Source organism: Talpa europaea (assembly GCF_964194135.1).
Source record: "Talpa europaea genome assembly, chromosome: 2".
Taxonomy (NCBI): domain Eukaryota; kingdom Metazoa; phylum Chordata; class Mammalia; order Eulipotyphla; family Talpidae; genus Talpa; species Talpa europaea.
This window is the reverse complement of record NC_140068.1, coordinates 110,110,199-110,134,595: the sequence shown is the minus strand read 5'-3', so window position 1 is coordinate 110,134,595 and position 24,397 is coordinate 110,110,199. Positions and strand designations below refer to the sequence as shown.

General features: G+C 47.7%; 1 protein-coding gene and 1 pseudogene across 2 annotated transcripts; both read left to right on the top strand.

The window, feature by feature from the left end:
- The first annotated feature begins 9,461 nt into the window (after nucleotides 1-9,461).
- On the top strand, nucleotides 9,462-10,350 carry LOC311188235 (myb/SANT-like DNA-binding domain-containing protein 3; annotated as a pseudogene). The gene has a single exon. The product of its transcript is annotated as a myb/SANT-like DNA-binding domain-containing protein 3 (transcript).
- An 11,030-nt stretch (nucleotides 10,351-21,380) lies between these two features.
- RPP21 (ribonuclease P subunit p21) lies at nucleotides 21,381-23,243 on the top strand (the record flags this gene model as incomplete). Its single annotated transcript, XM_084259382.1, has 5 exons — nucleotides 21,381-21,452; nucleotides 21,520-21,620; nucleotides 21,706-21,792; nucleotides 22,864-22,985; nucleotides 23,125-23,243. The coding sequence occupies exons 1-5, from the start codon at nucleotides 21,396-21,398 to the stop codon at nucleotides 23,241-23,243; spliced, it is 486 nt and encodes a 161-aa protein (XP_084115508.1). The 5' UTR covers nucleotides 21,381-21,395.
- Between the last annotated feature and the right edge of the window lie 1,154 nt (nucleotides 23,244-24,397).

Here is a 24,397-nt window from a genome sequence, read left to right as displayed (position 1 = left end):
TAACTGATTCTCTCAGATTCTGGTGGTGGTCTGGGGGACCGTGTATTTCTTGCTCACATCTGGTTCTCAGAGGTCTTGGATTCTGACTCCAGCTTTCCTGAGTCACTTGGGCCTCTATCCACGTCAAGACGAGAAGTTTCTAGTCTCTCCCTCAGAGCCCAGCGGCCTGCTACCCTGAACTGTTGCACCCTGATTCTAGAACTTTCCAAGGATTAGGAGACCATCCTAGTGATCCAAGACCAGACTGGAGTTCCAGCTTTGCACTCTGTCCACCCAGTGCAATTATCTGTCCATTCTCAGGATGGTCACATGAGGCTGCTTCAGTGGCCTATGAAAGTAACCCTAAGTATAAATTTTCAGAACCCCCAAAGACACTCGTGACCCACCACCCCACCTCTGAGCATGAAGTCATCCTGAGGTGCTGGGCCCTGGGCTTCTACCCTGCGGACATCACCCTGACCTGGCAGCGAGTTGGGCAGGACCTGACCCAGGACTTGGAGCTGGTGGAGACCAGGCCTGGAGGGGATGGAACCTTCCAGAAGTGGGCAGCTGTGGCTGTGCCTTCTGGAGAGGAGCAGAGATACACGTGCCATGTGCAGCATGAGGGGCTGCTGGAGCCCCAAGTCCTGAGATGGGGTAAGGAAGAGGTCATGGGCACAGAGACTCTTCTCAGGGGCATCGGGAGCCCTTTGGAGACCTTTAGCAGGATGGGGACTAAGGCCAGAAAGTTAGTGTCTCACTTTCTTTTCCCTTCCAGAGCCACCTCCTCAGTCCTCCATCACCACTGTGGGCATCATTGTTGGCCTGGTTCTCCTTGGGGCTGTGCTCACTGGAGCTGTGATGTGGAGGAAGAAGCGCTCAGGCAGAGAAAACCTTATATGAGGTCTGAGATTTCTTCTCTAATGTCTGCTTGATACTGCGAGGCATGATCCCACACACATGCACTTTCTCAGCTGAGAGCCAGGTTTGCTGACACTTTTTTGTAAAGTGCATGAGACTCCTTCTTATGACAAATGAAGGACAAATATTTCAACTTGATGACTTGGTCATGGGGACCTCACTTGAGCAGTGACAGGTCAAAAGGAAATGTCCCTGCTAAGGACGGAGGAGGCTGGCGCAGCTCCCACAGGTGCTCGCTCCTCATGTTCCCTGATCCAGTCCTGGAGCCCAGGACAGGCCAGTTCTCAGGACTTCTTGGTCCTGCCTCCTCCCTGGCCTCTCACAAAATGTTTTCTTCCTATAGGTGAAGAAGGAGAGAAATACTAAGTCTGGATGTAAGTGGGGTAGGAAGGCCCTTAGAAAAATGTAGATGGAGTCCATGGGGGAGCTCACGCACCCCATAATCCCCCTTTAGTGTCATCTCCTGGGCACTGTAACCAGGTTCTGTTTTCTGATTTTGCCCCAAGCAGCTTTTAAAGTGAAACTCTGGAAGCCTGAAGGGAGGGAAGGGGCAGACAGGACATGACCAAGTATGGCGGTGGATTGATGTGGACATTTTTGAGCACGCAGTGGGCTGTTGAGCTTGTCATCACCTTTGTGAAGTACTTTGTTCATGACATTCTTTCCCGGGGTGAGCTACCTGCCCTTATGAAGGACTGAGTGATGCAAAATGTGTTCAAACTTCGGTTTTGTGACTTGAAGACCACCTAACTTCTCTGTTGCAAAGGGCATCTGCATGTGTCTGTCTGTGTCCTATAAGCACAATGTGGGGAGGTGGGAGCCTGGCCCAGCCCTGCCCACCAGGCCCCTCCCCACACGGACCTGTGTCTCTCCCTGATGACTTTCCTGCTCCAGCAGAGGCGTGGCTCGGTCGTCTTCATCCCTGTCTTAACTTCTGTTGCCCTGAGCTGCAGCTTCTCCTTTATTAAAATAGAATCTGATACTAAACAGAAGGGGCTGGAAAAAACCACATGCAGTCGGATTCTGGCAGTAGCCATAGCAGCTCTTGTCTTTTCTAGCTCTCCTCGCTTCTTGGGAAACATGGCTTCCAGCGTGGCTGTCTCTGAAGGTGTCAGAAAAGTGTCCAAGGACATGAAGGTGCGTAAGTCATCAACACCACAGGTAGTGGAGAGGCACAAGAAGGTGGTGCTCTTCTGCCCGAGTGAGGAGAGGAAGAACATCATCCCAGAGGGCAAAGAAATCCTGGTAAGCCATGTGGGCGGCCAGACCATGAACAAGCCCTACCCACCTTTGTCAAGATGCTGCCAGACCAGGACTGTGCCCTCCGTGATGCAGCCTAACAGACCAAGGAGAGCAAAGAGGTGGACCTGATGCTTATCTTCTGGGCCCCTGGGTGTGCAGCCTTAATCGCAAAATCATCTATGCCAGCTCCAAGGAGAAGCTGACCTGGATTAAGTATGAATTAAAAACTGCTGGGGCCTCCCTGGTGGCATAAGGCGTTATGTCTCAGTACTATGAAGCTTTCGGCAGTCACTGCAGAGCAGTTCCATCCCCGGCCAGGGAGCTGACCCACATGCCACAGCAGACCTCTCCTGACTCGCCCGCTGCTCCCCTCAGCAGTGTATTTCAGTAGATCCACCTGTTCTGCTCCCCACTCTGTCTCTGGTGAATCCTCTCACTCCCCACCCCGCACCTCTGGCCTGCACACTATTTCTTGCATGCGTAATTAAAAAAAGAAAAAAAAATCCTATTCCCTGGCAGAGAAGCTGGGGGTAACGGTCATCTCCCTGGAGGGCAAGCCCCTTCCCCCCAACAATGCCTAAAGCATCTGGCTGCCCCAGACCTGCCCACAGGGGTTGCGGGCTGCCCCCTTCCTGCCAGACCAGAGAGGCTAGGGAATCCCAGCAGGGGGAGGACAATGCTTCTACCTAGTTGCCAAAAGCCCCCCAACCCCAGACTTTCTTCCTCCCTCCATCGATGACAGATCTGGCCTTCCCAAACCACTTTTGATCTTCTGACCCCTCTTGGGTTTAAGCAGAGGGAATTATGATTGTTTTGTGTTTGGTTCTGATCTCCTCTGGGTGCCCCCATCTCCAGCAGCAAGAGGTATATTGGGGTATATTTTTTTAAATAATACCCCAAGCCCTCACTGTTCCTCCCCTTCTGTCCTGCCGCCTTTCAACCACAATAGCGACCCTGTGCTGTCTGTTTGGTTCTGTGTAGAAATGGGATGTTGTAGAGATGACCCACTCCCCACACTGCCTGGTTCCCCTCCCCCCTCCCCTGGTTGTGGCCACTCATGGAGGCAGGACCAGTAGGGGACCTTCAATTAAAAAGGAAAAGGACAACTATAAAAAAAAAATGTGTATATTTGTTGTTGTTGTTTTGTTTTGTTTTTTTTTTGGTGGGACCCTCGCCGGTGGCCAGGGATCAAACTGGCGCTGCAGAGGCTGGGGGCAGCCTGACAACCCAGAGCTCAAAGGCTGCGCCACCAGGGGAGGTCCTATTTGTTTGTTTCTTCTAATCCTTGTCACAAGGTGGGGCTGTTGAGTTAAAGGAGAGAATAAATTTTTAGAGAAATGAAAGGAAACACTGAGAACAGTCCAGGATCTGAATGTTTCCTGTGCTAGGTCTGTGCAGGAGAGCCTGTGAGGAGCTGAGGGGGACAGGTCCTGTGTCCAGTCGGTGCTCAGTGCATCGTGGGCTTTGATGTGGTTACTCCTCAGGGGTCATCTCTCTGCTCCTTGGTCCTTGTCCTTCAGGAGCACCTGTCCCAGCAGGGCCTGTGATCACAGGGTCAGACCCCACCTGGGCCTGTCCTGTCTCCAGGACCCTGGGTAGAAAAGACTTCATGTGGCTGAGTCAGCCCAGGTTCAGGCCCTCAGCTGCCATCTTCTAGGTATTTATTTTTATCAGGAATTATGCTTGTTTTGTGTTCAGTGCTTATCTCCTCTTCTGGGTGCCCCCATCTCCAACAGCAAGAGGTGTTTAGCTTGTCATTGTCCCCACAAGGCCCAGGGTGGCATCTACACATGGGAGTTTGTGTGGTGTTTGGAGCAGATGTTTAGTCTAGTCTAGCTCTTGCCTCCCTGGCAGTTCCTGGATTATTCCTTCCATCTTCTCTCCAACTTTTTTAATGCCAGATTCTGAATTAGCAGAAAGGAGCGATCCCATAATTTCTCATTTTAGATAAACTCCTATTATGTTTCCATCTTCTCTGCTCACCTGTCCTCTCTACCTGCCTTTAGCTGTAGTGATCCCAGTGCTAGAAACAACTAAACTTATGGATATATAAATAAAGTTCAAAATTCATAGTTGTTTGAAATATGGGGTCCACAAACCCAGAACCCTTCTTTTCTAAAAGGGGAAATGAAATTGTGTGCTGTAGTGTGCAGGGGGGTTGCTGTGGGAGGAGAGGAGGGAGAGAAGAGCAGCATTTACGGGAAAAATAGATGGTGATGAGCTAGAGTGACCACAAAACTGCATTTGAACTGAGGCTAAATTAATAAAGATAATGTCTTTAGAATAAGGAGGTGTTCTATATTTACTATTTATTCAAATAACATTTGCCAAATGTCAGATATTTGGCACACAGTATTTTTGCATTTAGGAATATCTGTGAACTGAAAACAAGACAAAATTTGCTGGCTTTGTAGAGTGTATGTCCAACTGAGGAGAGACACAGTATTTTTTTTTTTCAGCATAATGTGTTAGTTTCCTGCTATAAAGCACTATCATGGTAGATTAAAGTAAAAGAAAAAATTATTATCTTTCCAGTTTTGAAGGTCAGAAGACTAAGATGTGTCCATAAGTTGTGTTTCCTCTGGAAGCTCTGGGGGAGAATTAATTTCCTTAACTTTTTCAACTTTTAGACAATGCCCGCATTTTCTTAGCTTGTGTCCTTTCCTTCCACTTCAATGTCAAGAACTTAGAATCTTCTGTCTTAACTCTGCTTCTAACCTTATCTTCTTTCTCTTTTGACTATATCATTGGGCTCACCCAGCTAATCCAGGATAATCTTCCCATATCAAGATCCGAAGTTTAACCACATGTATAAAATCCTTTTAGACTATAATATACCATACTTCCTGGAGGCCAGGAAGTGGACATTTTTGAGGACCATTATTCGGTCTAGTAAACACAGTCAATGATGTGCTCATGTGAGAATGTGGTAAGTGCCATGGAAAGTATGCAGTGGGGAAGGCCATGCAGAGTGTGTGGGAAGAGAGAAGATGGCTATTTTACTCATGTAGGTATCATTGAAAAGGTGATATTTGAGGAAAGATCTCAAGAACACCAAGAGTTACATGAAGATGCTTGAGGCAAGTTTTTTTCCAGGCAGAGGAACCGCAGTGCAAATGCACTAAGACCAGAGCAGCCATGTGTTCTGGGAGCAGTAAGGAGGCCAGTGTGGCTGGAGCAGAGAGTCATAAGACAGGATCAGGATCAGACCAGGTAGGCTGTGAGCAGGATTTTGTCCTTTCATTAACTGAGACAGGCAATCAAGTAACAAGAAAGTTTTGAGAAGAGAGACGTGGTATAACTTTTCTCTTAAAAGGATCACTTTGGGGCCTCGCTGGTGGTGCAACGACTTAAGCCGCAACCTGTGAAGCTGTGCGCAGCCTCTGCAGCATGAATTTGATCCCCAGCCAGCCAGGGAGCAACCCACTTGGTGCAGCAGACCTCTCCTGACTCGTCTGCTGCTTCCCTCAGCAGTGTACTTCAGTCAATATGCCTGATCTGCTCCCCACTCTTTCTCTGGTGACTCCTCTCACCCCCAACACCTCTGGCCTGCCCCCCAGATCTTGCATGCTTAAATAAATCTTAAAAAAAAAAAAAAAGGATCACTTTGGCTTTGCTTTGGAAACAGAATCTAGTGGTTTTAGGCCAATGATATAGTAGGGAGAACTGCAGGAAACCACTTCAGTGTCCCAGATTAGAGATATTGATTGCTTGGCCTGGGATTTGGTTGGCCTGGGATGTAGGCAACAAAGTAGTAGGAGTGATTAGATTCTTGATTTATTTCAATGATTTTACAGCATTTCCTAATGGGTAGAACTTGGAGTAAGAGAGGGAAAAAAAGGAGTCAAAGGGAACACCAAAACGTTCTTCAAATTGTCCAGATTAAGATATGGTTTGCCTTTAGTAGGCAGAGAAGTTTCCAGGAGCATATTTCAGAAGAGAGCATCACAGGCATTCAGCTTAGAATCTGTTAAAGTTGATATTTATTAGAGAGAGTTGTGTGGGTGCTTGAGCAGGTGAGTCTGGAGTTTGGGAGAAATGTGTGGATTGGAGAAATGCACTTAGAGGTGATGCTATAAAAATGATGTTTAAAGTCTTGGGCCTCCCCGGTGGCGCAGCAGTTCAGCACTGGGCTGTGAAGCTGCCTGCAGCCTCTGCAGCGCCTGTTCGATCCCCGGCCAATGGCGAGGGTCCCACATGGCACAACAGACCTCTCTGCCACGCCAGCTGCTCCTCTCAGCAGTGTATTTCATCAGTCTGCCTGTTCTGTTCCCTGCTCTGGCTCTGGTGAATTCTCTCACCTTCCCGTGCTTCTGACTGTACCCAGTGCTTGGATAAATAAATAAACAAATTTTTTAAAAAATTGATGTTTCAAAGTCTTGATGATAATTGAAATCCAGTAACAAGGACTGAACCCTGGACTTCCATTGTTGAGGGCCGTGGCCAGATAGCACACCAGGATCCTGTGCTGTCCTGAGATAGCCTGAGCCTAAGTATTCTTGCAATTGTTCGCACAAGGCTGAGAGTCCACAAAGTTCTCCACCTTGGACTGTTTTACTGTCCTTTGACCCTGTTTTACTACTGTTTCATTTCAACTGAAAAAAGGTAGTCAAAGACAGAACTAGACAGTATAAGTGATCAAGGGAACAATTCACCAAAAAGGTATCACTTACTAATAAGCACATAATGCAGGAATGCCTAGTTACAAAATCAACTATTAACAGATCTAAAACAACATATTGACAAAAATGCAATCATTGTTGGAGACCTCAACACACCACTGACACTAAGGGACAGGTCATCTAGACAGAAAATTAACAAAAAAATAAAGACCTTAAATGAAGTGTTAGAACAGATGGATTTATTGGACATTACAGAGCTTTCCATCCCAAAAGAAATGAATACACTTTCTTGACCAGTACATATTGAACATTTCCAAGAACAGATCATACACTTGGACATAAAACATGTCTCAGAAAATATATGAAAATAGAAATTATATCAAGCATTTTCAAGACTATAGTGCTGTAAAACTAGGAATTTACCATAAAAATAACACTGATGTAAACCAAAGCATGTGGAACTAAGCAAAATGCTTCTGAACCACTCTTGGGTCAATGAAAAAGTCAAAGAAGAGATCAAAAATTACCTAAATAACAACAAAAATGGAGACGAGATAAGCAACAAGTTGCTATGGGATGCTCTGAAAGTAGTACTATATGGGAAGTTTATAGTAATACAGGCACACATTAATAAAATTTTTTCAAATAAACAACCTAACTGCACCTGAAGAAACTAGAAAAGAACAAAAGAATCAAAAAAAAAAAAACAGTAAAAGGGAAGAATAATAAAAATTCAAAGAGAAATAAGTAAAATAGAAAATAAAAGGACATTTCAAAAAAATCACTGAAGCCAAAAGCTGGTTGTTTGAAAAAAAATTGACAAGTCATTATCTAGGATTATGAAGAAGAGAAAAATAAAAACCAAATCAATAGAATCAGGAATAAAAGAGATGAAACTACAACAGATGGCAGAAATATGTAACATCATAAGAACCTTTTACAAAAGTCTCTGTGCAAACAAGCTGGACAACCTTGGAGATATGGATAAATGTTTAGACCATGCAACCTCCCAAGACTGAATCAGGGTGGAATGAGCAGCTTAAACAGTCCAATCACTGGTGCTGAAATTGAAAGACTAATAACAAATTCTCCCTAGGAACAAAAGCCTAGGACCAGATGGTTTCTCCAGTGAACTCTACCATACCTTCAAAGAAGATCTAATTCTTCTTTTATGCAAAATCTTCCAAAAATTTGGAGACGGTAAAACTCCCTAACATATTCTAAGAGGCCAACACTACCCTGATCCCAAAATCAAAGACAGTACCAAAAAAAAGAATATTAGAATATTATAGACCAATATCTCTGATGAACATAGATAGAAAAATCCTCAGCAAAATCCTAGCAAACTGGTCCTCCAAAAATCCTAGCAAACTGATGGCACAAGTGGTTAAGCACAGCACTATGAAGCTATCCACAAACACTGCAGCGTGAATTCCATCCTTGGCCAGGGAGCTGACCCACAGGGAACAGCAGACCTCTCCGATCTCTCCCACTGCTAACCTCAACAGTATATTTCAGTAGATCTGGCTGTTCTGCTTCCCACTCTGTCTCTGGTGAATCCTCTTGACTACACCCCAGTTCCTGTAGGCATAAATAAATCTTTTTTTAAAAAGACATTTAAATTGGGTAAGTTTGAATATGGACTAATGTTAGGTGATATTAGGAAGTATTAACATCTATGGTTGGTTGTGTAACATCTACAGAAGATCTAGGGATGAATGATCATGGTATCTGCAATTTACAGCTTGATTCAGGGGGAATAAAGATAAATAGACAACTAGATCAATTAGATATGAGGCTAGTAAAGCAACTATGGAAAATGCTAGGATTTGTTAAATCTATGTGTTGAGTATTAGGATTTTTACTATCCTATTTTTCCAGTTTTTCTGCATGCTATACAATTTTCAAAATTATAAAGTTTGAATTTCCATATTATTCTGATTTTTGCAAAATACAATACATCCCAGGCTGCAGTTCATTAAAATTATTACTTCTTTGTTCTCCTGAGAAGTCAAAAGATTTCACTACATTTCAAAAGACACATTAAGAAAGATTTCCAAACTTTGTTGTCTCTTTGTTCAAACTCAGCGTTAATATTTTATTGAAATATTATGAATTTATAAAGATTAAAAACACCACTGACACAAGAATGACAATGTATTCACAATAAAATCAAAGTAGAAGCTAGATATTTAGAAAAGGTAGCAATCTATTCAAGATATTTAAACTGGAGATTTTAAAGAGTATTTCCAAAAGGCTCAAAGCAGTCCTTCAGCTCACAGTGACATTTTTTTTTAAAGATTTATTTATTTATGCATACAAGAACTAGGGTGCAAGCCAGAGGTGCGGGGGGTGAGAGGATTCTCTAGAGACGGAGTGGGGAGCAGATCAGGCTGAGGTACTGAAACACACTGCTGAGGGGAGCAGCGGGCAAGACAAGAGAGGTACTTCCTGGACTGGGATTGAACTCGTGCTGCAGTAGCTGCAGATTGCTTCATAGTGCTGATGCTAAACTGTGATGATGACATCATAAACTATAAAAAAGAGGATTCCTTCTTGTATTTTAAAAACTATTTGAGGTGGCCGCATCACGCGCAACGGAGCCTGGCCGGCCCGGGGGGTGGGGGGGTACGCCGCCCCAACCTCGAGTTCTGGAGCCTGAGGCCCTCCAGGCCGCCCAGCCTCAGGCTGTGAGAGATGGCAGGGATCGTGCCTCACCGGCCCCTCCCCAGCGCCTTGACCGCTGCACCGCTGCTGCAGGCCTGTTTAGGGCCAGGACAAACACAGTGGAAAAGGCAAAACAACGAAATTATAAAACCTGCCAAATACTTCTCAGAATTGGAAAAGAGTATCTTGCTTGCTTTCATAGAAAAGTACAATTATGTGCTGGAATGTAAGAAAAGTGATGCCCAAACGATTGCCCTCATGCAGCGCACCTGGCGGGCTCTGGCCCACGGGTGCAACTCTCAGCCCAGCGTGTCCCTGCGGGATTTCAAGCAGCTGAAGAAGTGCTGGAGAACACCAAGGCTCGGCCCAAAAAAATTAAGGCCCATGAAGGGAGAGAAAAAGTGAAAGGGAGCGTCAGCCCCCTCCTGAGCACCCACGTGCTGGGGAGCAGCTCTACTTCCTCCAGAGCCCCCGGGAAGAGGAGCCCCAGTTCCATCCAGACCCCGCGGCCCAAGAATCATTTGCTGTTTTCAAATAGAGAACTGTGCGATGATGAGAAAGAGTCCATACATTTTCCAGTATGTGAGGGGCCCTCTCAGCCTGAACCCTCGTGTGCAGCTGTCAGAATAACAGCCAGTAAAAACTACAGGAGCAAAACCTCTCAGGAAGGTGCTTTAAAAAAGATGCATGAGGAAGAACACCATCAACAAATGTCCATCTTACAACTGCAGCTGATGCAATGAATGAGGTGCATGTGGCCAAAATCCAGCAGATAGAGCGAGTGTGAGATGCAGAGGAGGAACACAGGATAAAAATGGAAGTTCTCAATAAAAAGATGTATTGGGAAAGAAAACTGCAAACTTTTACCAAGGAATGGCCTGTTTCCTCATTTAACTGGCCCGTTCCCAATTCACCCTAAGATTTGGAGGTGGCGCCCTTGGAATTAATCTGTGCTGGCAAAGAAAGTCTGGAACACAAACTCGCTGGTCAATAATTTGTAACTGAGCTACATCTAGGAAAATTAGAGCAGTTGTAGTCACTTATTTAAGAATACATTCAGGTCGGGCCTCCCCTGGTGGCGCAGGCAGTTGGGCGCAGCGCTTAGAAGCTGTCCGCAGCCTCTGCAGCACTGGTCAATCCCGGCAGGCCAGGGGGGTCCCACATGACAAGCAGACCTCACCTGTCTCGCCTGCTGCTCCCTTCAGCAGTGTATTTTGTCAGTCTGCCTGTTCTGTTCCCTGCTCTTTCTCTAGTGAATCCTCTTACCCTCCTGGGCATCTGGCCTATACACCAGTTCTTGTATAAATAAATAAATCTTTTTTAAAAATTATTAAAAAAAAATACATTCAGGTAAACAGCTGCACCCTCTGTACCCTCCCTAAGTGGCAAAGAAGCTGTTAGCATCTTCTGAAAATTATCACTGGGTGCTATAATTCTTTTTTAAATTGTTTTTTTTTTTTTTAAGATTTATTTATTTATTTATTTATTTATTTATACAAGCACTGGGTACAGTCAGAAGCGTGGGAGGGTGAAAGAATTCATCAGAGCCAGAGCGGGGAAGAGAACAGACAGACTGACAGAAATACACTGCTGAGGGGAGCAGCGGGCAGCAGGAGAGGTCTGTCGCGCCATGTGGGACCCTCGCCCAGGAGCCGGGGATCAAACCAGCGCTGCCAAGGCTGCGGCCAGCTTCGCACCCCAGTGCTCAACCGCTGCACCACCAGGGTGGCCCTGGGTGCTATAATTCTGAATGTAATGTCTCTTAATTGGAATTCACACAAGAACCACGTGTCAGTGTTGTTGTATTTTTTAAATCAAATGCATGAGTGACTATAAAAAAAAAAACTATCTGAGCAAGGTGGGTATTAGTTCTTTAAAAGTTTGATAAAATTCATTTGTAAAGTCATCTGGTCCTGGGCTTTTTTTTTTTTTTTTTTGAAGGATTTTATTAGTTTCCCTTTCCATGCTTGTGATCAGGGTTGTTCATCTGTTTCGTGCTGGGTTGGAAAACTATGTTGATCTAGGAATTTATTCATTTTTTAAGGTTATCACATTTATTGGCATGTAGTTGCCAATAGTAACCTCTTGTGGCGTTGTTCTGTTGCTTTATTAATAACACCTCAAGATTTCTCTTTTTTTCCATGTCAAAAGTTTTATGATGTATTCTAAAATTGGTAGTGTTCTTGGGCCTCCCCGGTGGCACAGCGGTTGAGCTGGGTTGTGAAGCGGTTGGATTGCGAAGCTGCCCGCAGCCTCTGCAGTGCCTGTTCGATCCCCGGCCACTGGGCGAGGGTCCCACATGGCACGCAGACCTCTCCTGCCGCCCGCTGCTCCCCTCAGCAGTGTACTTCGGTCCTTCTGCCTGCTCTGCTCCCCGCTCTGGCTCTGGTGAATTCTCTCACCCTCCCGCGCTTCTGAATATACCCAGTGCTTGTATGTATGTATGTATGTATAAATAAATAGATAGATAGATAGATAGCAATACCAAAAAAATAAATAAATAAATAAAAATATAATTGGTAGTGTTCCAAGACACCTGGATAAACAAAGGTAAGACATTTCTGTTTTCTGGTTTGTAAACTCAAACATCAAGGATTTGCCAAAGATAAAGTTCCAAGTAAATTAAATTTGTAATAAAAAATTAAACATATAGAAATAGACATTGAGTCAACAGCAACAATTACAATATCCGACTACCCTTCATCTTGGAACTGTAGCATATCAAAAATAACATCTAAAGCAATCAGAATGAAAAGATAATATACTGCTGCCTTGAAGGCACCATGTTTGGCGCCATATAATGTTTTGATGAGGTATGTGGTTCAGTGAACAGGGTCCTTGGGTTGCCTCTGAGACAAGTTTTGATAGAGTTCCACTTTTAGTGGCAAACAGCAAACTTACCCAGGAGATAGTTGTTTGCACAGACACAAGCAGGCAAAAATTATATATTTTTTAAGATTTATTTATTTATGCATAAAAGAACTGGGGTACAGGCCAGAGGTGGAGTATAGGCCAGACGTGTGGGGGGTAAGAGGATTCACCAGAAACAGAGTGGGGAGCAGAACAGGTACACTGACTGAAATACACTGCTGAGGGGAGCAGTGGGCTAGTCAGGAGGGTAGCTGTCCCAGGTGGGTAGCTCCCTGGCTAGGGATCGAACTGATGCTGCAGTGGCTACAGACAGCTTCACAGGTTGTCTCAACCCCTTGTGCCACCAGTGAGGCCCCATATTTTCCTTCTTTATTCTGTTGTTTTTATATCCTTCATTGTTTCTTTAAGTGCCATCAGTGTTACCAGAACTGCTGCCCTGCATTCACCGTCTGTCATACTCCACAGCTTTGCTGCTTCGGGGCTCCTTTCAGGGTTTTTGCTCTGGCATTTGTGATGAGTTCATCTGCCTCCCCCTTTTTAGTTCTGTATGGGTTTCCATAGTGACAGATTTCCAACTGTTGTCTTTGCACCTATTGGAATAATTTGGGAACCAGTACCAGTGAGGAGTAGTAAGTATAAAAGCGCACTGAGGCAGGGCCTCCTTGGCAGCACAGGGGTTAAAGACAGCGCTATCAAGCTATCCAGCCATTGCAGCATGAGTTCGATTCCCCTGTCATCGGCCAGGGAGCTACCCACATAGTGCAGTAGACCTCTCCTGTTTCGCCTGCTGGTCCCCTCAGCAGTGTATTTCAGTCAGTCTGCCTGTTCTGCTCCCCATTCTGTCAGAGGTGAAACCTCTCACCCCCCGTACTTCTGGCTTACACCCAGTTCTTGTGTGCATAAATTAAAATTAAAAAATAAAAGCACTGAGGCAGCGGGCACCAAATAATCCCCTCTGGGAGACTGCAGAATTTGAACTTGCCCTTGTGGGATGGGATCCACAATTACCCCTTCTAGGGTAAGGTAAAAGTATCAGGCTTTTCTGCCCTCCCACCATTAGGATAGATGACGGAACCCTGCGGTCCTGAATGCATCCTGATGGCGGGCACCTGGAGTAGGGTGTGGGCCTAGGTAGATGGGATCCACTTGGGCTAAGACTGGGCTTTTAAGTACGGCGTCATGGGGACACCAGCAGAAGCAGAGAAGAAGCCGAGAGAGAGAGAACCACGAGAGAGCAGAGAAGCAAGGCCACGAGAAAACGCTGGAGAGCCCAGAAAGAGTGAAGACTCGCTGGGGGCTGGGAGGCCTGCTAGCCTCCTGGCCCCCCAGCATCCCTGCCTGCCGTGTACCTGGTAATCCCAATAAAAGCCTGCAAAAGCCACCGAGGGCTCCAGGACTCTCTCCTTTACCCCGTTGGGTCATAGTAAACCTGCTCAAGTCCCATCCTGCCCCTTACACCACTTCTCCAGGTCAGCTTCTCAGTCTGTGTCTCTCATGGTCTCCTCCCACTTCCACTCCAGGCTATTTTGAAGTGCTAGATGCAGCATTGGGCACAAATTGCAGTTGATATGGGGTCACAGACTAAGAGTTGTTCTCTTTTCCTCACCAGCCTAGAGTCATCCTGTGCTGTTGGTAGGTGCTCCTGCTGTAGTTGATTCAAACATTTCTTGGTAGGGAGTGGCGGGTGTTTTGAATAGCTCAGCCTGGAATTCAAGTACTAGCCTCTTCTATAAGGAGATCCGTGTGCTCTGACCTGATTCAATCTACAGCTGCTCTGTGCTAAGAGCCTCACACTCAAGCCAGTAGTCCACGCTCCGTGTTGCCCCCCTACAGTTCTCCAGCAAAGCACCCTCCATCCTGGATGCCTGCTCGTGTACCCCCTTATCCAGTGCAGTGCTGGGTCTCAGGAGACCCATAGTAGGCAAACGCCCAAGCCAATAGCTGCAGAGGGCTCTGCACAGCAATCACTCACCCCACGTGGGTCATATTGCCCTGTGGTCACTCTAAACAAAGTTCACCTAAAGTTTTTCCTGCCCCTTTCCACGAGATTTGTGCTCCTATTGTGTGATGTGGTTGTTTGTCCCTGAGGGGTTGCAGAGGCAGGACGGTACAGTGCAGATTTCTGTGACCCGAGCAGACGGGGTAAAGGAGGAGTCCTGGAGCCCTTGCTGGCTTTTCCAGGCTTTTATTGATTTTCCCAGGTACATGGCAGGGAGAGGTGCCGGGGGCCGGGAGGCTGAGCTGCTGATTGTCAGTGCTATTTCCTCCTATGGCCACCCGCCACTCCCCTGCGGGAGGGTCAGCCCTGCCCGGACACTCTCAGGCCAACTGCCTCAGGTTCTCCAGAGCTTGCTCCATCCTAATCCCTGGGTCCCTGCATTTTCAACCTGTCTCCAATCTATTTTTTCCTAACAGCACATTAAAATGCCCAAACTTAAAAAAAATATAATGTCCCTGTATTCCATGTACTCTGCTCCCTCAATTTTTTTTCCTTGCAAACACAACTAAACTTCTTAAAAACTATAACCTTTCCTCCACCACTTCCATTTCTTTCCTCCATATTCCTCCATTTCCCGGTGGCGCAGCAGGTTGAGCGCTGCACTGTGAAGCTGTCTGCAGCGCAGGTCCAATTCCTGGCCAGTCAGGGAGCTTCCCACATGGCACAGCAGACCTCTCCCGCCTCACCGGCTGCTCCCCTCAGCAGTGTCTTTGGTCCGTCTGCCTGTTCTGCTCCCCGCTCTGTCTCTGGTGAATCCTCTCACCCTCCCACGCCTCTAGCCTGTACCCCAGTTCTTGTATAAATAACAAAAAAATCTTTAAAAAAAATTATTCCTCCATCCCTGTGACCTGGGCGGCCTCGGAGCTCACCTGTCCAATGGAACTGCTCCCAAGATCACCAGGACTCCTTGTTGCCAGATCCAGTGAACACTCATTCTTCGTATCATCACTCAGAGCATCCCGCCCGTCCCCTCCTTCTCCCCCTGGGCTTTCATCCCATCCCGTTTCCTTAGGTTTTATCCTCGGTGCTTTCTTAGCCCTTCCTTTGACTCATTCTCCACTTTCCTCATCCCTCTTTCTCTTCTCATGCTACACACTTTCTGTGCACTATCTCGGTTACTTTCCTCCCGCCCTTATGTTGCTGATGCTAGAATCTGCCTGCAGCCATGACTTCCGTTCCCCAAGATGCACTGACATAAACCGCCTCAGGAAATGGCCCCATGACCCAGCCAGGTGCCAAGTCAGAACCTGTATATTATTAGTATTAAGAAACTCTATACCGGGCCTCCCCTGGTGGCGCAGCGGTTGAGTGCTGGGCTGCGAAGCTCCCTGCAGCCTCTGCAGTGCCAGTTCAATCACCAGGCACCGGTGAGGGTCCCACATGGCACACAGACCTCTCCTGCCGCCCGCTGCTCCCCTCAGCAGTGTACTTCGGTCCTTCTGCCTGCTCTGCTCCCCGCTCTGGCTCTGGTGAATTTTTCTCACCATCCCGCGCTTCTGACTGTACCCAGTGCTTGTATAAATAAATAAATAAACCTTTAAAAAAAATTAAATTAAAAAGAAAAAAAAAACTGGTCAGAAGAGAGACTCCGGTGTTGCAGGGGTTAAAGTCTCAGTGCTATCAAGCTATCACCAGTCACTGCAGCCAGAGCTTGACCCCCAGCCAGGGAGGTGACCCATATGGCACAGCAGATCTCTCCTGTCTCATGTGCTGCTCCCCTCAGCAGTGTATTTCAGGAGATCAACCTGCTCTGCCCCCCACTGTTTCTGGTGAATCTTCTCACATACCCCCCACCTCTGGCCAACACCCCAGACTCATTGCCAAATCCAGTAAACACTCATTCCTCATATCATCACTCAAAGCATCCCGCCTGTCACCCTTTCTTTAAAAAAAAAAAAAAAAAAAACCTGTTCAGAAGCTGTGCAGTGTCCGAGTCCCAGATCTCTAGGTCAAGTATTCCCATAGTAGACCTGACCCAAAGATGCATGAGAGCAGGGGTCCTGAGCATTTCAGCCTGAGAGACTAGACCCCTGGGTTCCTTTGATCCTCTTAGATTCGAGCTCAGTCTCAAGTACACTGGCATTGGAGTGTTATTTATCCCTCCCTTCTGGACCTGCTTTTTGCTGGAAGTTTTTTCTAGTGTTACTTTCCTACAGAATGAGGGAGTCACTGACAGGGGTCTGGAAAGAATCATTCACAGTCCAGCCCCAGGGGATGTTAGTTAGTATTGCTCCTTCCGGGCCTCTCTGGTGGCAGAAGGGGTTAAGATGCAACCTATGAAGCTATTAACAGCCACTGCAGCACGAGTTCTATCCCCAGCCAGGGAGCTACCCACATGGCATAGCAGAACTCTCCTGTCTTACCCACTGTTCCCCAGAGCAGTGTATTTCAGTCAATCTGCCTGTTCTGTTCCCCACTCTGTCTCCGGTGAATCCTCTCACCCCCCACACCTCTGGCCTGTACCCCAGTTCTTGTATGCATAAATAAAAAAATCTTAAAAAAAAAAAAAGATTTGCTCCTTCCAAGTCTTCAGAATTAAAATCCCACCTTTTCACCTTCACCTCCAACTCCAGGTCACATCTCTTTATCCCACCCTGGACTCTCCCAAATGAGTCTGGTAAAATTTGATTAACAAAAGATGAAATGAAAAGAAGCAACACAGAGGAGTCAGGGAACAACAGAATTCTGATTTTTTTCTCCCTTTTCTCCACTTTCAAGATGATCCCAACATATCCACCCTACCTCCAGCAGCAGAGAAATCCCCCAGAGTTCCCTGAATATCAGGACCCCTCAGAGAAAGCTGAATGGGGTCTCCCTTCTTCCAGCATCAGAAGACCCAGCCTGGGGCAAAAGAGCCCAAGATGGGAGACAGGTTGGTTTTACTCTCCACGGGAACTCTTTTCTCTTACACACTGATAGTATTTAGGCTTAGACAATTGCAAGACACGTCCTCGCTGGGGCCTAGAGGGAGTAGCTTCAGGGAAGGTGTGGCCCAAACATCTGTCTGTCCTTGTTCCTGGGTGGATAGCACCTCTGCTGGCCTTACAGACACCGCCCAGTGACCCAGACCTGAAAGGGATGCTACAGTGTGAAGAGAAGGAATCCAGTGCTCCCTCTCCCCTCACTCCCACACCTACTAGTCAACCCATCCAATGCTTTTGGCTACCACCTAATCCAGTCCACCCTGTGGCAGCTGATAAAACAAAGTCCACATTCTCCCTTTTCTCCAAAAATTAAATCTTGGAAGGCAGCCGCTTGCTTGTCAAGGAAGAAACACAGCAAAATACCCGACTCACTAGAAAGATGACTGCTGGGGCCTCCCTGCTGGCCTAGGGGTTAAGTCTCAGTGCTATCACTACTAAGGCCTGAGTTCCATCCATGGCCAGAGAGGTGACCCACATGGCAGACACCACTGCCTCACCCGCTACTCCCCTCAGCAGTGTATTTCAGTAGATCCACCTATTCTGCTCTTCACTCTGTCTCTAGTGAATTCTTTACCACCCCCACCATGACATCCCCCACCCTGGCACCTCTGGCCTATATCCCAGTTCTTATACACAAAATAAAATTTAAAAAATAAATATATAAATAAATCTGATCTCTGCTGAAATGCACATGACACTCTAGAATATGTCAGACCCTGTGCTGGGTCACCTTGGCTCCATCCCAAACCAGGCCAGATGGACACAGGAGCTAGCTCTGTGCCTCCTGATTGAATCTCACATCCTTAGTGTGCTTGGGATTTTAAATATGCAAACACTACAGTGTACTTAACATGTGCTCTGTTCTAACCATCAATGTGCACACTAGCTGTTTGCAGTAATTAACACTCTACTTGTACACATTTAATCATTTTTACAAGCATTTAGTCTTAAAGTAAATATTCCCATCAACAGGAAGTTCTAGAATTATATAGTATGGGCCCCAACTATTTGGAGAACATTACACACCCGTCTTAATCCCAAAACCTGGGTGTCTGAGTTCGGTGTGATCATGGCCAGGATGCAAATTTACATCAGGCCCTGTACGCACATCTTTATATGCTCAGTGCTTAGCACAGGTCCAGGCACACAAGAGACCCACCAGAAATGTTTGTTGAATTTAAATAAATCCTGTAAACATCTCACTTGGAGACACCAACCTAGGACACTTTCCCTCACTGCTTCTTCTCCAGAAGCTACTGGTATAACCCAGGTCTGGCAGCAGGGGGCGCACAAGGCTGCTCCAATCCCAGAGGGAATGCCACAAAGGGGATGGATTTAGACCAAGGCTGCAAACGCCTGAGGTGATCTCCCCTCCCCGCGGAGATATGGACTCCTAAGGTGCAATGGGAGGTGAGCAGGGGAAGCGGGTCTCAGCGCCCACTGCATGAACTCCAAACAGAACTTCTTGGCAAAGCGGCTGCAGGAAAACAGAAGGAGAGAAGCCTCCCACAGCGGTCGGCTGAAACAGCCGCTGTCTCCCAGTCCATCTGGGGAAGGGGCTACAAAGCAGACAATCTTTATTCACAACTGGGGCCGCAGAGGGGAGACACCCCAGGTCGGTCCAAAAGCAAAGACAGTGGATGGGGAAGACAGCGTGGGGCGGGCCCTCAGCACTCGTCCTCGCCCAGCAGAGCAAAAGGGTTTCGGGCTGCCAGGCTGGACCCGGGAGCTGAGGTTGGGGTGTCCTCATCCCCTTCCCCCTCCTCACCTGCATCCCGATCCTCCTCTCCCTCCTCCTCACAGGAGCTGCTCAGCTCTTCCTCTTCCTCCTCCTCCTCATCACCCGCCGGCCCCACTCTGCCCTGCAAAACCACCAGTTCCGTGGTCTCCGGATGGGACTCCCAGGTGCCTGCGGAAGCAGAACAAGAGAAGGAATGGAAGGGTTTTAAGCAAGGAACTACTGACCAAGACAGACAAAAACAGGGGAAAGGCAACGATGATGGGTAACATAATTTTTATAGCTGCTGGCATTCATTTGTTCGTCCATTCATTCATCCATTCGCTCCCCCATGCTCCCGCGTGCTGGGCAATGACCAGAAGCTCTGCACACCTTAACTCGCCAGTGGGCAACTAGCACCCTGGTTTTGCACATGAGGAAACCACCTGAGAGATGCTCAGTAACTGAGTTGGCCAACAAGTACAGAAGCCAGGTTTGGCCCTCACTGAGTGGCCACAAAGCCCGGGGAGGGGGGGCCATATCACAGCAGGGGTTGGGGAAGAACACAGAGGCCTGACCTTTCTGATCACTGTGGCCCAGGGGTTGAAAACACAGGCTGAGGCGGCCATCCAGTGCCAGACACAGGAGGCTGTTGGCCGCTCTGTACACGTCATTCCGCGCCGCCTTGGCTGTCTTGTAACCACGTTTTTCTGCCCAGGCTGCAGGGAGGACAGAATGGGGAGCAATGTATCAGAGATCCTGCAAGAAATGTCTTCCCTTCACAGTTTTCCCAAGGAAACTTGGAAAGGAGAAGTCAGGTGTTAGAGGAAAAGAAAAATTTCTATCCAAAGCCCTGGCCTTAAAGAATGTTACTAAGTTGCTACTCCCAATTGTCAGCCTTGTTACCTGGCAAAGGTGTGTAAGCCAGAAAGGGAGAAAGGAAATAGTCTTCCTCACCCTCAAGACAGGAAAGTGGAGGGGGTGTATATAGGGAAGGGCTAGAGAGGCAGCTTCCTTTTGCCTGTGTGCACTCGGCCTGGAACTAGCCTTTTGGGGAGCCTGTCCCTTGTTTGTTGCCACACTTCACCTTCTGCCATTTCCCCTATCAGAGAATATAAAGCATTTTAATGTTAGGCCAAAACAACCTGTAGGGTACATATGTTGTCAAAAAACGGTAAAGCGATGCATGCCAAACCAAATCAAAATGACTGGACTATCTGCTATTTGGGTAATCAGGGGTCCGCAAAAGATTGGGATAAGAAACTGAATAAACTGTAGTTCCTTGAGGACATTTCAGTTCCTCCTGCCACCTCAACAGACTTTGTCCAGACTCTCCTCTTACCTCTTGCCTTGACTGTGGTTCTTTGTGGCAAGAAGCTCTGATGGGTAAACATAATATGGAACAAAGGATCCACTGAAGTGATCTCTGTTGTGTGGTAATTTGATAGCGGCTTTTGGTGATGTGTAGTGATCACTGGGTATTAAAAATGCATTTTTTGGGGTACTCACCTTCAGTTACTGATAGGTCTGGGGCTTGGGCATCTGCATTTTAAACCTCTTGAGTCTAGTGACCATTATAAAACCCATCCTAGAGGAGGTCCCAACAATGTCTTCCTGGTGGCAAGCCTGGTTCTCTGCTAATTGTGATGGGTTTGAGGACAGGGACAGGCCTCAGCTTCTGACATGCTTCCCTCTTCTCCTTGACTCAGGATTCATTTATGTTCTGCCCCTCCAGTTCACATCCCTCTACTGCTGTCCTCAGAAACGTGGTCACTAACTGGGAAGCAGAGGTAAATACAGGTGCCAAATGCAGCAAATGGGAGACACTGATCATAGGGTGGGAATGGGGGGCTATGATTGTTGGGGTGGCATGTAGTTTCAGGGGCAGGAGTAGAGGTTTCTGTGCTCTAGAACCTGCGATCAGGAATCTGAGGATCACTACTGTGTCCAGCACTGCAAAACAGGAAGTGTTTTTTTTTTTTTTCTTAGTAAGTAGAAGAGTGGAAGTAAGTTGTGCTTTCTGAGGGCCGGTATCCTTCTTTTCTCTCCCCCTGGTACCAGTACTTTTTATAGTGTGTAATCTCTTCCTTCTGTCTGTAGATCTTTCAGGCATGCACCCTTGGCTTCAGGAGAGTAGGGTGGAAGATCGAGCTGGATATAAATTCCACTAAACCATCCTTAACAACCTACCTGCATAAAGACAGCAGTCTTGTGTCTTGAAGATACTTTACCAGGTTAAGATCCTCTCCTGCTTCACTAGCTGCTCCATTCTCTAGTATAAACTAGAAGTCTGTAAAGAGCCAAAACTCAAAGACCTCTGTCCTGGGGGTGGCGCCAGAGTAAGACCTTCAAACGCGTCTGGGCCCAGGAACTACACTTCCCGGGAGGCTTTGCGTGGGCGCCGGGGCGGGGCCGCCCGAGGGGCGGGGCCTGAGACCCTCCTAGCGGCGCGCATGGCGGGGCCGGTGAAGGACCGGGAGGCCTTCCAGAGGCTCAGCTTCCTGTACCAGGTGAGCCGCGTGGGGTGCGCAGGGGCGTCGCTGCGGCGGGGCCGCGCTGACTGCTCGCCGCCCCCAGGCCGCCCACTGCGTCCTTGCGCAGGACCCCGAGAACCAGGCGCTGGCGAGGTTCTACTGCCACACGGAGAGGACCATCGCGAAGCGGCTCGTCCTGCGGCGGTGAGGCGGGCCCGACCGGGCGGGCGGGAGGGGAGAACGCGCGAGGGGGCGCGGGCGCCGGGACACCTTCCCTCTGCACCCCCAGAGACCCCTCGGTGAAGAGGACCCTCTGCCGCGGCTGCTCGTCCCTGCTCGTCCCGGGCCTGACCTGCACCCAGCGCCAGAGACGTGAGTGCTTCTGCCGAGAGGGCACCGGGATTGGGGACCAGGGGCGGCCAAGCGGCCCCGGCCTGGATTCACCTGGGCGGTGGCGAGGGATTTGCGCGAGCAGGCTTTTCTCCAGCTTTGCTAACTGCCCTCGCACAGACTAAGGTTGGAGCCTGACTGTTACTCCCTACTTGAGTAGGTGAGCAGGGTGTTGCCTCCGCGCTCACCTAGACGCGTGTGATTTGTCCCTTGGAGGACAGGATTCCCTCACGCGCTCCATTCACCCCACTCACTCAACAGGGTTTTTTTAAGATGTGTCAAATCTTATGCTGGATTCACTTTTCCCGTGGAAATTATAGTCTTAGGGGACAGACTAAAGTAGAAATAATTAAGAGTGTCGGAAATGCTTTAAGGGGTTGGGGGAGTAGAATGCTGTGTTACTTTATGCTAGTGGTGGTGAGGTTCATGTTAACTAAAGGCAGTAGGAGATGGAAATTCTAGGAATGTGTGAAGACTCAGAAACTTGGGCTGTCACAAGGAAATAAGAATTCAGGAGGCTGGAGTTTGAGGTAGGCAGGGGCAAGACTTGAAGCTGAAGAAGGAAACGACCGATCTTAAAAAGACTTGTGAACGGCTTCTGTGGCGCCGGTTCGATCCCCGGCTGCTCCCCGGCCACCGGAGGAGAGTCCCACATGGCGCACAGACCTCTCCTGCCTCCCGCTGCTCCCCTCAGGAGTGTACTTCAGTCCTTCTGCCTGCTCTGCTCCCCGCTCTGGCTCTGGTGAATTCTCTCACCCTCCCGCGCTTCTGACTGTACCCATTGTATAAATAAATAAATAAAACATGCCTCTATCAAAAAAAAAAAAAAAAAGTCTTGTGAAGGAGTTTGGGCTTTATCTCAAAGAGTCCCAAGAAACTGGCAAAATTGGCACAACGGAGGGGTGGTTAACCCCATCGAATTTGCTTCCATTAGGGAAGGGATGGAATTCCTGCTGGAAAGCAATGGAGGCAAAACTGAATGTAGAGACCGTTTTTCGTCCTAAAAGGAGAGCTTTGTTCCTGGCACTCTTTTTTTCCTGCCCTTCACTCCAGGCAGCAGGGGACAGCGCTGGACAGTGCAGACCTGCCTGACATGCCGGCGAAGCCAGCGGTTCCTTAACAATCCTGGATATGTGCTCTGGGGAGACCGGCCTGAGGCCCAGCTGGGAAACCAAGCAGGTGAGAGGTGGTAGAGGAGAATGGGGGATATACCCAGTGGCTAAGGATGATGGGGGACATAGCTGAAGAGCATAGACGAGTTCTGGGCTGGTGTGAGAGATGCCAAAGCCTTCAGCTCTAATTCTGCTTGTCTACCTAGATCCCAGACCAGCACAGCCTCTGCCGAACACAGCCCACCCCATTCCAGGCCACCTTCCTGAGGAAGTGCAGCCTCAAAGCACCAATCACCAGTTCGCTTTGTATGATTCTGTTCTGTGAGTATTTCAGCTCTTCTATTTTCCTCGGTTTCTATCTGTAACGTCCCCTTAGTTTTTTGTTCTTCATCTTTACCATTCTCATCCTCCCATATTCAGGGAGATACTGATTACCATAAACCAGTGGGTCTCACTGGGCAGCTCCCATTTACAGGACCCTGACTCAAATACTCTTCCCTGCTTCTGTGGGACATTTCCTGCCTATGGTGGAAGCTGCCTTAGGGCATTCCACCACATGGCAACTCTAGTTGTTGACTTAAGAGTCTGGGCCGATGCAACTTAGGCTGTTTTTAAATGAGGAAAAGAAGTTGCGGGGAAGGACTTCAAATCCTCCAGACCCACTCAGAGTTCATCTTTCCCCAAGCTCAGTTTTCATCTATAAAATTGTAATAAGGGAAATAATACAAACCTGAACTAATAAGGTCAAGGAAGCTTAAGAAAGGATGCTAGAGAGGGCCTCCCTGGTGGCGCAGCGGTTGAGCGCTGGGTTGAGAGGCTGCCCGCAGCCTCTGCAGCGCCGGTTCGATCCCCAGCTACTCCCCGGCCACCGGAGGAGGGTCCCACATGACGCGCAGACCTCTCCTGCTGCCCGCTGCTCCCCTCGGCAGTGTACTTCAGTCCTTCTGCCTGCTCTGCTCCCTGCTCTGGCTCTGGTGAATTCTCTCACCCTCCCGTGCTTCTGACTGTACCCAGTGCTTGTATAAATAAATAAATCTTAAAAATAAATAAATAAATAAATAAGAAAGGATGCTAGTGGACCTCACATTCAAGTATGCTCTAGGTTAATCCTCAGAATTTTCTTGAGAATCAGTAAGCAATGAAAATCGTTTTCTTTGCTATCCCAAGAAAATTTAATGACAGAATTTCAGACCCACCTCATTGCTAGATACTAGTTATCAGTTTCCCGAAAAGTATAAAAATTCACTTTTCCAGTGCAGTTTCCTGTCTTCCCTTTCTCTGGCTTGTACTGTATATAGCCTTATTGCTGCATAAAATCTCTAAAACATTATAGCTTGAAATAATGATTTACTCCTGGTCTGTGGCTAGGGATTCTGAGAGGACTTGACTGTGTGGTTCTTCTGTTCCATGTGGCTTCAGCTGGAGTCAGCTGCATTTGGCTGGTGGTCAGTACCTGGTCTGGAAGACCCATGAAGCTTC